Source organism: Pistacia vera, unplaced genomic scaffold (assembly GCF_008641045.1).
Source record: "Pistacia vera cultivar Batoury unplaced genomic scaffold, PisVer_v2 Contig31, whole genome shotgun sequence".
NCBI lineage: Eukaryota > Viridiplantae > Streptophyta > Magnoliopsida > Sapindales > Anacardiaceae > Pistacia > Pistacia vera.
Window position 1 is genome coordinate 555,974 of NW_022196124.1, and position 14,290 is coordinate 570,263.

Below are 14,290 nucleotides of genomic sequence, written 5' to 3' on the forward strand. Positions count from 1 at the left end.
TTTTTTGATCAAGAAGTTATGGAGATTCCAAAAGAGATAGAAAAATTAAGACATTTGAGATATCTTGATTTTAATCATCAATTTATCACAAGATTACCGGAAAGTTTGTGTGAATTATATAATTTGCACACTTTAGATATTACTGAGAGTATGGTAACTGAATTACCTAGTGGGATAGAAAAATTAGTAAATTTGAGGCGTTTAAAAAATGAGACATGGTCGTTGTTTTACATACCAAAAGGGATTGAGAAATTAACAGGTCTCCAAACATTATCAGAATTCATTATAAGCGGTGGTGGTGATTATGAAAGCAGAGCATGTAGTCTTGAAGGAATTAAAAATTTGAATAATCTTGAAGGGGGCCTTCAAATAAGAGGGTTGGGAAATGTGACAAATATGAGTGATGGTAAAATGAAAGAAGTACTCAAGAATAAGAAATACCTTACCGGTTTGTCTCTGCAATTCGATAAGGGAATGGAAACACCTCGTAGGGGTAGCGTCACCTGGAAAATTGCTGAAGAAGGGGAATCGTGTGAGGATTATGAAGTAGTCCTTGAAGCTATACAACCACCTGCAGAATTAGAGGGGTTGTCGATTGAATACTACGCAGGCAGAACTTTCCCCTCCACTTGGAAGACGTCATTAACCAAGTTGAAGAGTTTATGTATTATGTCTTGCCCAAACTGTAAGAATTTGCATCCTTTGGGAGAATTGTCATCCCTTGAAGAACTAACTTTAGGTTGGATGAAAAATGTGAAAAAAATGGATAATGAATTTTGGGGGATTGAAAGTGGAACCTCTTCATCATCTTCATCCTCTGGTTTCTTCCCCAAATTGAAACAACTCAGATTTTACGTACTAGAAGAATGGGAAGAGTGGACTTACGAGAATACAAAGAAGGGAGAAGAAGAAGAACATATTAGATTCATGCCATGTCTTGCTACCTTGGAAATCACATCCTGTGATAGATTAAAGGCACTGCCAGACAGCCTTCTGCAGAGGACAACACTCGAGACATTGGAGATTTGTGCATGTCCTATTCTAAATGAACGATACAAAGAAGGAACAGGAGAAGACTGGTCCAAGATCTCTCACACCCCTACCATTGTAAATTGGTTATGAATGGGTCAAAGGGAAGCAATGAACATCAACCCACTAGCCACAGGTAATTACTGAAGTATGCTCTTTGTTATTTGTTTTCCATTCTAAGAACCAGATAACATTTTTTTTAATCAAGTTATGTGTTATATTATTGTCTGAAGCAACGGCGCAAACTTATCTTTTCAATTTCTTTCAAAATGTCCAATCACTTCAGCTTATTTATTGTTGTTTTTCAAAAATTACTTATTAAGAATGTTACTGTTTCTGCAGGCTTGGAAAAATACCTCGATTACTATATAAATAAATGAAGTTGCGCAAAACCAGGAGGGCAGCCGGAAAACCCTCACCTTTCGCCGAATTCCGACCATTTTCGGCCACCTTTGACCTCCCCTTGTGCCGGTTCATCTTCCACCATCATCTCCATCGTAGATATAACGGAATCCGGCGACGTTTGGGCTCCCTTCCTGCGACCTTTCATCTTCCAGCGAAGGTTTGGCTTACATATCGTGACTCTTCGGCTTCCAGGCCAGTTATCGGTCCCTTTCCTGTGACGTTGCACCTCCCCAGCTACTGCTCCTCGCTCCCCAGCTCGATAGCTATTGCCCGGTACCTTCGGATAAACGTTTCGCCACCGGCCGCCGGGAACCCCACTGGAAGCCTCCCTTGGCTACAAACCACCTTCTTCAACTGCCGGTGATTCGTTTTCCACCATGACCAGCACCATTTCACAGTCTCCAGCCACCGTCGACACCACCATGAGCGGCTGAGCTCCCGGTTGCCCCTTACAGTGTAGGCCAGACCAAGTTAAATGCGCTACCAGGTGGCCTTTTCCAGAAGACAAAACTCGATATATCAGTGATAATTCTTAAATGTCCCTGAAGCACATCAAACTGATGGTCGAACTCGTACCCACAAGGAAGCCCAAATTGAATTATCAATTTGACAGCAGCTACCAGCAGCCCACAACCTACAGGTGATTATTGACCATCCTATTTCAATTTTTGTATTTCTAATCTAGAAGTAGATGACATTTAGTATCAAGTTGTATATGGCGCTACTGTCTCAAATATGCAACATGGTTTTTGAATTTATTTTCAAATTTCTGAAATGAACTTCAATATGCTAAACTACAGACATGCAACAGGTTTCTCTAGAAATCCTCTCTGCTTTTGAGCTGTGAAAGTATTAATCTTGGTAATATATCGGTCAATGGAAGATTATATAGTCTTTGAGTTATCCATTTTGCATTACTCAAGATTTTGACGCTAATAATCATGAATCTATGTTTCAGGGTTCGATTTTTTTCACCGGGGCAAAGGAACTTATAAAAATGGCTATAATGCATTGTGGTCTACAAGATAGAGAATAGCATAATGCGATCAGCTAGAGAAGAGAAGAGGATTTGCAGTGATGTTTTCATTTCTATTATCTGTAAGACCTCTACTTTGATTTTTTAGCTAAGCTGTTTCGATTTTTCTGGGGATAATGTCTTGTGAAGTTTGTTTATTATTGCAAACTTTTGATATATAGATTCAACATTGAAGTTCTATAGGTATAATGTTGAATTTATGTTATACACACACATACACATACACACACACACCAGGTAGTAGATTGACCAGAAGAATTTTACATAGTCCATGATTTATCTATATTTTGCATAACTCAAGAATCCAGATGTCAATGCTAATAATCGTGAATCAATGTTACAAGTTAGAGCTTTTCCAATGGGAAAAGGAATTTAATTTTCGAAGTGGCTATAATGCTTTTTGATGTACAGGACAGAGAATAGCAGAATGTGACCAACAGGAGAAGAGAGGAGGACTTGCTATAACATCTTTCATTTCTGTTACCTCTGTGAGCTCTGTTTTTGATTTTCTGCATAAGGTCTCTGTTTTATCTTGATTCTGTCCTTTAGAAGTTTTGTAATCATTACAAAATAACAACCTTTGTTTTCTATCAGGTCGAACAATTAAGGTTGGAAAATATTTTCAGCCCATGCAAAAGCAGTTACATCCGAGAAGTTTTCCCTTAATGAACTTTACGCTTTGAATGTTGGATCGCTTATGCAGCATGTTAGGGGGCTTCTTCATTTTGCTTTGAATTGCCTCTGTGAGATCCTTTTATACTCATTTGGGTTTCTTATGCTTATATGGATACTTGAAAGGGCTTTTTATTTCTTATTAAAAAAACTTAACATCCATGTTTTAGTTTTGATGCAGTGACCAAGTTTAATGTATCCTAAATATTTTTGAACAAATCAAAAGACTATAAGCAGAGATATGACAGGAGCTCTTATCATACTGGAGAAGATTGACAGAGGCAATTAGCCTCGAAGTATATAGCATAACATCTCCTTACTTCTTAAAGGTTGCAACCTGTTCTGTTAAGTGGTATTGTTAATATTAAGGCATGGATCTTTATATTTAAAGTTTCAACTTCCAGTTCCAAAACAAATACTTTTTGTCTCACTGCAATTTTTTTCACTAAAATACAGGGGAGGGTGATTATGGGACCAACCACAGGAGGAAGGAGTCATTCTAAATGACTTTACTCAGAAATGGAGAATTATCACTTGAAGTTGCTAGAAAGGAACAATATTGTGTTTCTGCCCCAAAGATCAAATTGATTAGTTATGCTTGGTAACTTCTCTCTTTTTTTTCTTCTTTGGTTTATGTTTAATAAAAAATACTATTACAGAGTATCTAGCTTATTATCCTGTGTTTCTTCACACGCAGTTGATTTGCTACTAAGGCTATCTATGCTGATAATATAATACTCTATTACTGATCAGCAGAGAAAATACTCAAGAACTCAATGTCTAGGTTTCACATTTGCTTGGTGGGCTTCCTCAAATTTACATTTGCATTTCCTTCATGCTTTTTATCTTTCTTGAAAATAAATTGCTACTGACGATAGACACTATCTTATGAGCATATATCATTTTTTTCACCAATGTTGCTGAAAAGAACTTGTGATTAGGGAATGGATTTATGCTTCACATACAGAATATCTTTAATCCTATATAATAGTTTCTATTTCGTGTCACAGTGTGGTTTTAGTAGTAAGTGGTCATCCAATGATGCATTTTGGCGACAAGTCCAGCATCATGGTAGGCATGAGTATGCCAGACAGCGAAATCTAATCAAAGAAACTTACGGTATGTAACAACTGATAAGCTATAACATGATTTTTGTACACTCCCTCGCATGTAATTTCAGTTGTTGATATGGAAACTTGATTATTTGAATAAATAGATCTTATTGCTGTGAAGCAAGTTTATCTTCATGGATTGAAACTCCGAATGCAATTTGTAATTGTATTGCAGAGCTTGGTCTTGGTCAACCCTGAAAATCAATCTTGTTATCTCCAAGAATATCCTGTGATACAACCTGCACAATGGATAAAATCCATTTTTATTTTCTCTTCTAGGAGAATTCGGACACAACTCTAATGTGTTCTGAACAGTTGCCGCATCAACAAAAAACATTCACCAGCTCCGTCATTAATTTGTTCCATCAAACAAGATGCCCATGTCCGCAGGCTATGGAATGTGCACATTCATCTTCAGGGTTAACCATGGAAGAGCAGAATTTCAACCTTTGGCTTTCCCTTGATGACAAGCTTTCATTCATGCAATGGAATTTGGAGCTTCTTGTGTTCCAATCATGTCAGGATACAACTCAACCATATCCTTCACCATTTGAAGTGAGATTGTAAGTAATAGTGTATTTCAGTGGTAATGAGTTAAATTTGTTAGCAATTGCCTCTAAAAGCCTTGGATGCCATTTCCTTTGTATTCAATTCTCTGATAGTTTTCAATTAAGTTCAAACAATTAGTTAATGCAGCATATTATTTCGGTACACTAGATTTTGTGTATTATAAATGTTTTGTATCATTTCAAATGTGCTTCCTGATTAATTATAGGACGAGAGACTTCATCCCAAATGATCATATAAATATTTTTGTTGTTTCTATATGGTGCACAATTTATTACACTGGAAAAGATACATAATTTTCTGTCAGGTTTTAACATTCAAAAGCACCAAATTAAGGAAGCTTCTCAATTTTCCCTAATTTCTGTCTGTAAAATCCTTTGACGCCATAAGTTAATTACCTGATGTAGTTTTAAATGCAATTATGCATTTTTGTTAATAAACTTTCAATATGAAAGAAAATATTTATTGAAGGTTATATGATTAATTAAGCCATTAGACAGTAATTGTTAGTTATACTTTCTCATTATAGCTCTCTATATTTCTTCATTTAATTTCTTCATGTTTAATTTATATGATCGTGTGCCTCTTTTAACAATATGATATTTTTAATTTAGAAGGCCTATTGTTGGTTTTTGAATGCTTTACGGCCCGTCAATACTCTATAGAGATTATAAAATTATAGAATAAATTAAAATTGACTTAAGTTAATGCATATATATAGCTGTATATAGATCATAATTTATATATATAAATTATGATCTATATACGCCCTACATTCTTGAATAAAATTAATTTGGGTCCCATATATACATGGAAAAAATTTCCTAGAATTGGTCATTGGACTCAAAAGGTTAATTAATAGTTATATGATACTTTCTCTCAATGCTCTGTTTTTTTCTTCATTTATTGATGGTTATTTGAAACTAAATCATTCCATTGTGTGACAAGTTCTGTTTTTTTCCCTTAAAAATGCAGAATCAATTTACCAGTCATGCTAACAAGACTACTACGAAGAAATTCTGGGGAAAAGTTACCTGAAAGTTTGTGTGTTGCACACTTTAGATATTAGTGTGAATGCTACAGGAATTACCTCAGGACTGGAAAAATGAGTTAATTTGAGGCATTTATTAAATGCCTCTGTATCACTAACTTACATTCCAAAAGAGATTCAGAAATTAAGTGGTAATGACGATGGTAAAGCATGTACTCTTGAAGTATTGAAAATTTTGAATAATCAGAACCTAAAAAAATATTTCTTTCTTGTCTCACTGCAGTTTCTTGCCCTACAATTGACGAGAGAAGAAGAAGTCAATCTAAATGATTAGGAAAAGGAATCAAATTGTATGTTCCCAAAAGATCACATTGGTTAGTTATTCTCATTAAAAAGCATATATTTCACAGAAAATTTTGACTGGCTATGTTGTTTTTTCTTAATATGCAGAATTGATGTGCTGCAAAAGCTGATTATGTGTGTAATCTAAATATCTGTTACTGATCAAGAGAGGAAATATATATCGTGTAAAGACTGTTACTGGGGGGCTGGGTTACTGTTCTGCAGGGCTTGGAAAAATACCTCGATACTATATAAATAAATGAGTTGCGCCAAAAACCAGGAGGCAGCCCGGGGAAAACCCTCACTCGTTTCGCCGAATTCCGACCATTTCGGCCAACCTTGACCTCCCATTGTGCCGGTTACTCTTCCAACCATCATACTCCTCGTAATATAACGGACTACCGCGACGTTTGGCTCCCTTCCTGCGTACCTTTCATCTGTCCAGCGAAGGTTGGCTTACATTATCGTGACTCTTCGGCTCCAGGCCAGTTATCGGTCCCTTTCCTGTGACGTTGCACCTCCCCAGCTACTGCTCCTCGCTCCCCAGCTCGATAGCTATTGCCCGGTACCTTCGGATAAACTTTTCGCCACCGGCCGCCGGGAACCCCACTGGAAGCCTCCTTGGCTACAAACCACCTTCTTCAACTGCCGTGCTCGTTTTCCACATGACCAGCACCTTTCACAGTTCTCCAGCCCCGTCGACACCACCATGAGTCGGCTGACTCCGTTGCCCCTTACAGTGTGTAGGCAGACCAGTTAAATGCGCTACAGTGGCCTTTTCCAGAAGACAAAACTCGATATAATCGTGATAATTCTTAAATTCCCTGAAGCACATCAAACTGATGGTCGAACTGTACCCACAAGGAGCCCAAATTGAATTATCAATTTGACAGCAGCTACCAGCAGGCCCACAACCTACAGGTGATTATTGACCATCCTATTTCAATTTTTGTATTTCTAATCTAGAAGTAGATACTTTAGTATCAAGTTGTATTATGCGCTACTGTCTCAAATATGCAACATGGTTTTGAATTTATTTCAAATTTCGAAATGAACTTCAATATGCTAAACTACAAGACATGCACCAGGTTTCTCTAGAAATCCTCTCTCTGCTTTTGAGCTGTGTAAAGTATTAATCTTGGTAATAATATCGTCAATGAAGATTATATAGTCTTTGGGGTTATCCATTTTGCATTACTCAAGATTTTGACGCTATAATCATGAATCTATGTTCAGGGGTTCGATTTTTTTTTCACCGGGGCAAAGGAACATAAAAATGGCTACTAATTGATTGTGGTCTACAATATAGAGAATAGCATAATGCATCAGCGAGAGAGAGAAGAAGGGATTGCAGTGATGTTTTCATTTCTATTATCGTAGACCTCTACTTTGATTTTTAGCTAAGCTGTTTCGATTTTTTGCTGGGGATATGTCTTGTGAGTTTGTTTATTATTGCAAACTTTTGATATATAGATTCAACATTGAAGTTCTATAGGTATAATTTGTGAATTTATGTTATACACACACATACAATACACACACACACCAGGTAGTAGATTGACCAGAAGAATTTTACATAGTCCATGATTTATCTCATATTTGCTAACTCAAGAATCCAATGTCAATGCTAATAATCGTGAATCAATGTTACAAGTTAGAGCTTTTCCAATGGGAAAAAGAATTTATTTTCGAAGTGGCTATAATGCTTTTTGATGTACAGGACAGAGAATAGCAGAATGTGACCAACAGGAGAAGAGAGAGAGACTTGCTATAACATCTTTCATTTCTGTTACCTCTGTGAGCTCTGTTTTTGTTTGATTTTCTGCATAAGGTCTCTGTTTTATCTTGATTTGCTGTCCTTTAGAAGTTTTGTAATCATTACAAAATAACAACCTTTGTTTTCTATCAGGTCGAACAATTAAGGTTGGAAAATATTTCAGCCCATGCAAAAGCAGTTTCATCCGAGTTTTCCCTTAAATAACTTTACGCTTTGAAGTTGGATCGCTATGCACATGGCGTTAGGGGGCTTCTTCATTTTGCTTTGAATTGCCTCTGTGAGATCCTTTTATACTCATTGTGGTTTCTTATGCTTATATGGATACTTGAAAGGGCTTTTTTATTTCTATTAAAAAAACTTAAACATCCATGTTTAGTTTTGATGCAGTGACCAGTTAATAATGTACCTAATAATTTTTGAACAATCAAAAGACTATAAGCAGAGATATGACAGGAGCTCTTATCATACGGGAAAGATTGACCGAGCAATTAGCCTCGAAGTATATAGCATAACATCTCCTTACTTTTAAAGGGTTGCAACCTGTTCTGTTAAGTGGTATTGTTAATATTAAGGCAGGATCTTTATATTAAAGTTTCAACTTCCAGTTCCAAACAAACTACTTTTTGTCTCACTGCATTTTTTTCACTAAAATACAGGGGAGGGTGTATTATGGACCAACCACAGGAGGAAGGAGGTCATTCTAAATGCACTTTACCAGAAATGGAGAATTATCACTTGAAGTTGCTAGAAAGGAACAATATTGTGTTTCTCGCCCAAGATCAAATTGATTAGTTATGCTTGGTACTTCTCTCTTTTTTTTCTTCTTTGGTTTATGTTTAATAAAAAATACTATTACAGAATACTAGCTTATTATCCGTGTTTTTTCACACGCAGTTGATGGCTACTAGGGCGATCTATGCAAAAGTCTACGTAGTCTTGTGATTGAGTATGTCCATTCATTGTCAAGTGATGTTTTTCCAAAGTTATGTGAATTAACATGTTTAAGGGCATTGAAGTTCACTGCATATTTTTATCAAGAAGTTATGGAGATTCCAAAAGAGATAGAAAAATTAAGACATTTGAGATATCTTGATTTTAATCGGCAATTTATCACAAGATTACCTGAAAGTTTGTGTGAATTATATAATTTGCACACTTTAGATATTACTGAGAGTATGGTAACTGAATTACCTGGTGGGATAGAAAAATTAGTAAATTTGAGGTGTTTAAAAAATATGACAAAGTCGTTGCTTTACATACCAAAAGGGATTGAAAAATTAACAGGTCTCCAAACATTATCGGAATTCGTTACAAGTGGTGGTAATGATTATGATAGCAGAGCATGTAGTCTTGAAGGAATTAAAAATTTGAATAATCTTGAGGGGAGCCTTCAAATAAGAGGGTTGGGAAATGTGACAAATGTGGGTGATAGTAAAATGAAAGAAGCACTCAAACATAAGAAAAACCTTACTGGTCTGGGTTTGCAATTCGATAAGGGAACGAAAAGTTTGAGAAGGAATCCTGTCTCTTGGAAAACTTTTGAAGAAGGGGAATCGTGTGAGGATTATGAAGTAGTCCTTGAAGCTTTACAACCACCTCCAGAATTAGAGCGGTTGACGATTGACTACTACGCAGGCAGAACTTTCCCCTCCACTTGGAAGACGTCATTAACCAAGCTGAAGAGTGTACATCTTCTCAATTGCTTAAACGACAAGAATTTGCATGCTTTGGGAGAATTGTCATCCCTTGAAAGACTACATATAATTTGGGGGATGAAAAATGTGAAAAAAGTGGATAATGAATTTTGGGGGATTGAAAGTGGAGCCTCTACATCATCCTCATCCTCTGCTTTCTTCCCCAAATTGAAAGAAATCGAATTTGGTGTTTTAAAAGAATGGGAAGAGTGGACTTACGAGAATACAAAGAAGGGAGAAGAAGAAGAACATATCAGATTCATGCCATGTCTTGCTACCTTGAAAGTCATAGCCTGCAACAGATTAAAGGCACTGCCAGACAGCCTTCTGCAGAGGACAACACTCAAAAACTTGGTCATTTATGGATGTTCTATTCTAGAGGAACGATACAAAGAAGGAACAGGAGAAGACTGGTCCAAGATCTCTCACATCCCTGACATCAAAATTCACGGTATGGAATAAATGGGTCAAACGGAAGCAATAAACATCAACCCACTAGCCACAGGTAATTACTTAAGTATCCTCTTTGTTATTTCTTTTCCAATCTAAGAACCAGATAACATTTTTTTTAATCAAATTATGTGTTATATTATTGTCTGAAGCAACAGCACAAACTTATCTTTTCAATTTCTTTTTAAATGTTCAATCACTTCAGCTTATTTATTGTTGTTTTTTCAAAAATTACTTATTAAAAATGTTAAGTTTGAAGTTCATTGTCGTAATTGTTGAATATTTTTTACAGTTTGTGCAGGCTTGGAAAAAATTGACCCAAATCCGGTATTCACAGGTGCAATGACTTTTCTGATATGAGAAACCAGGTGTTTGGTGATTAGCTTTCCGTATAGTCTTTTATCCTTGGATTTCACATTCTTTAATTAATACTCAACCAATGTTCATTCAGAGGCACGAATTTATTAGTCCAAGAAGCTTAAAAGACAGGACAGCACATCCAAATTGAAATGTATCTGATTACTGGATTAGAAGCATGCGGTCGCAAATTTGTTAGTGTCATGGCTCTATTAAAGTGATTAAAATATCCAAGTTGTGATTTAATTGAATTTATGTTGAGATAATTTACGAATTTATGAATTTATTTATGGAAATCGCACTCTAATGTTTGTGATTGTGCAAGTCGATACTAGGTTGCTGAATTTGACCCTTTTATGCTGTTCAGGGGTTAAACTGTTATATTTCTATGAGGTTTATTTTGTCATTTTTCAATCGTGCAGGGACCAAACAGATTTACCTGGATTACTATATAAATTAATGAAGTTGCGCAAAACCAGAAGGTCAGCCGGAAAACCCTACCATCATCTCCACCGTAGATATAACGGAATCCGGCGACGTTTGGGCTTCCTTCGTGCGACCTTTCATCTTCCGGCGAAGGATTGGCTTACATATTGTGTCTCTTCTGCTTCCAGGAGAGTTTTCGCTCACTTTCCGGTGACGTTGCATCTCCCCAGCTACTGGTCCTCGCTCCTCAGCTCGATAGCTACCTCCCGGTACCTTCGGATCATCGTTTCGCCACCGGCCGCCGGGAACCCCCACTGGAAGCCTCCCTTGGCTACAAACCACCTTCTTCAACTGCCGGTGCTTCGTTTTCCACCATGACTAGCACCATTTCACCGTCTCAGCCACCGTCGAAACCACCATGAGCGGCTGAGCTCCAGGTTGCCCGTTACGGTGTAGGCCAGACCAAGTTAAATGCGCTACCAGGTGGCCTTTTCCAGAAGACAAAACTCGATATATCAGTGATAATTCATAAATGTCCTATTCCTGAAGCACATCAAATTGATGGTCGTACTCGTACCTACAAGGAAGTCCAAATTGAATTATCAATTTGACAGCAGCTACCAGCAACCCACAAGCCACAGGTGATTATTGACCATCCTATTTCAATTTTTGTATTTCTAATCTAGAACTAGATCATATTTAGTATCAAGTTAGCGCTACTGTCTCAAATGTGCAACATGGTTTTTGAATTTATTTTCAAATTTCTGAAATGAACTTCAATATGCTAAAACACAGACATGAACTTCAAATTTTGACGCTAATAATCATGAATCTATGTTTCAGGGTTATATTTTTTTCACTGGGGCAAAGAAACTTATAAAAATGGCTATAATGCATTGTAGTCTACAAGATAGAGAATAGCATAATGTGATCAGCTGGAGAAGAGAAGAGGATTTGCAGTGATGCTTTTCATTTCTGTTATCTGTATGACCTCTATTTTGATTTTTCAGCTAAGCTGTTTCGATTTTTCTAGAGATAATGTCTTGTGAAGTTTGTTTATTATTGCAAACTTTTGATATATAGATTCAACATTGAAGTTCTATAGGTATAATGTTGAATTTATGTTATATATATATAGACACACACACACACACACCAGGTAGTAGATTGACCAAAAGGATTTTACATAGTCCATGATTTATCCATATTTTGCATAACTCAAGAATCCAGATGTCAATGCTAATAATCATGAATCAATGTTAAAAGTCAAGAGTTTTTCTAGTGGGAAAAGGAATTTAATTTTCGGAGTAGCTATAATGCTTTTCGATGTACAGGACAGAGAATAGCAGAATGTGACCAACAGGAGAAGAGAGGAGGACTTGCTATAACATCTTTCATTTCTGTTACCTTTGTGAGCTCTGTTATTGATTTTCTGCATAAGGTCTATGTTTTATCTTGATTTTGTCCTTTAGAAGTTTTGCAATCATTACAAAATAACAACCTTAGTTTTCTATCAGGTTGAACAATTAAGGTTGGAAAATATTTTCAGCCCATGCAAGAGCAGTTACATCCAAGAAGTTTTCCCTTAATGAACTTCACACTTTGAATGTTGGATCGATTATGCAGCATGTTAGGCAGCTTCTTCATTTTGCTTTAAATTGGCTCTGTGAGATCCTTTTATGACTCATTTGGGTTTCTTATGCTTATATGGATACTGGAAAGGGCTTTTTATTTCTTATTAAGAAAACTTAACATCCGTGTTTTAGTTTTGATGCAGTGACCAAGTTTAATGTATCCCAAATATTTTTGAAGAAATCAAAAGACTATAAGAGAGATATGATAGGAGCTCTTATCATACTAGAGAAGATTGACAGAGGCAATTAGCCTCGAAATATCTAGCATAGCATCTCCTTACTTCTTAAAGGTTGCAACCTGTTCTTTTAAGTGGTATTGTTAATATTAAGGCATAGATCTTTATATTTAAAGTTTCAACTTCGAGTTCCAAAACAAATACTTTTTGTCTCACTGCAATTTTTTTCATTAAAATACAGGGGAGGGTGATTATGCGACCAACCAGAGGAGGAAGAAGGAGTCATTCTAAATGACTTTACTCAGAAATGGAGAATTATCACTTGAAAGTTGCTAGAAAGGAACAATATTGTGTTTCTGCCCCAAAGATCAAATTGATTAGTTATGCTTGGTAACTTCTCTCTATTTTTTCTTCATTGGTTTATGTTTAATCAAAAATACTATTACAGAATATCTGGCTTATTATCCTGTGTTTCTTCACACGCAGTTGATTTGCTACTAAGGCTATCTATGCTGATAATATAATACTCTGTTACTGATCAGCCAAGAAAATACTCAAGAACTCAATGTCTAGGTTTCACATTTGCTTGGTGGGCTTCCTCAAATTTACATTTGCATTTCCTTCTTGCTTTTTATCTTTCTTGAAAATAAATTGCTGCTGACGATAGACACTATCTTATGAGTATATATCATTTTTTTTCACCAATGTTGCTAAAAAGAACTTGTGATTAGGGAATGGATTTATGCTTCACATACAGAATATCTTTAATCCTATATAATAGTTTCTATTTCATGTCACAGTGTGCTTTTAGTATTAAGTGGTCATCTAATGATGCATTGTGGTGACAAGTCCAGCATCATGGTAGGCATGAGTATGCCAGACAGCAAAATCTAATCAAAGAAACTTACGGTATGTAACAACTGATAAGCTATAACATGATTTTTGTACACTCTCTTGTATGTAATTTCAGTTGTTGATATGGAAACTGGATTATTTGAATAAATCGATTTTATTGCAGTGAAGCAAGTTGATCTGTCTCGCAATTTAAAGGAATTTAAGGTCAGAAGATGATGTGTAACAAGAACATGACAAAATGAGGTTCTTTTTACATAAACTTTCTCCATCAAATGACACCAGATACTAAAATATTTTATTCTCTTTTAGCTTAGTAAAATAATCATTAATTTCCATCACAGAACTTTGTATCACAGGGGACAAAATTGACCGAGAGCAATCAATCTCAAATTATCCTATATAACATTTGTCAGTACTTCTTAATGTTCACAGCTCCACTCTCGCAATGCTTTCTATTTATTGATTTTTAATTTGAAAGAAAATCATTCAATTGTGTGACTGGTTGTGTGCTCTTTAAAATCCCGAATTAATTTACTAGTCATGTTGGCAAGGCTAGTATTTCAAAATTTTGTCAATGATTAGCAGAGGGACTGCTTAAGGTCAAAGCAGTTGTCAAGCACCAACTTATCAGTGGTAGAAAATTCGTTTAGGACCTTGTACAAAAGAGAAATTGTGGCTGAAGAAACAATTCCTCTATGTCAAGTTTTCACATTTGCTTAGTAAGTTTTCCACCGGGTCTAGATTTCTACATCCTTTTATAGAAACAG

General features: G+C 36.1%; 1 protein-coding gene across 14 annotated transcripts; it reads left to right on the top strand.

The window, feature by feature from the left end:
- Positions 1 to 102: 102 nt before the first annotated feature.
- Positions 103 to 14,024, top strand: LOC116136240 (putative disease resistance protein At3g14460). Of its 14 annotated transcripts, none has more exons than XM_031421964.1 (11): positions 103 to 1,165; positions 1,372 to 2,074; positions 2,246 to 2,295; positions 2,393 to 2,532; positions 2,882 to 3,471; positions 3,599 to 3,743; positions 3,840 to 4,261; positions 4,430 to 4,817; positions 5,797 to 6,003; positions 6,096 to 6,162; positions 6,263 to 6,336. In XM_031421964.1, the coding sequence occupies exon 1, from the start codon at positions 151 to 153 to the stop codon at positions 1,120 to 1,122; it is 972 nt and encodes a 323-aa protein (XP_031277824.1). In that variant the 5' UTR covers positions 103 to 150; the 3' UTR covers positions 1,123 to 1,165; positions 1,372 to 2,074; positions 2,246 to 2,295; positions 2,393 to 2,532; positions 2,882 to 3,471; positions 3,599 to 3,743; positions 3,840 to 4,261; positions 4,430 to 4,817; positions 5,797 to 6,003; positions 6,096 to 6,162; positions 6,263 to 6,336. The 14 variants fall into 14 exon arrangements, with proteins under 14 accessions (XP_031277824.1, XP_031277834.1, XP_031277827.1 ...); XM_031421974.1 differs by lacking the exon at positions 2,246 to 2,295 and having other exon boundaries at positions 3,840 to 3,942; positions 4,153 to 4,261; positions 4,376 to 4,817; XM_031421967.1 differs by lacking the exon at positions 2,246 to 2,295 and having other exon boundaries at positions 3,840 to 3,942; positions 4,153 to 4,261.
- Positions 14,025 to 14,290: the final 266 nt, after the last annotated feature.

Bases quoted from the DNA above. Each gene is read 5' to 3' on its own strand.
- LOC116136240 (XM_031421975.1), top strand. From the start codon at position 151: ATGGTAACTGAATTACCTAGTGGGATAGAAAAATTAGTAAATTTGAGG.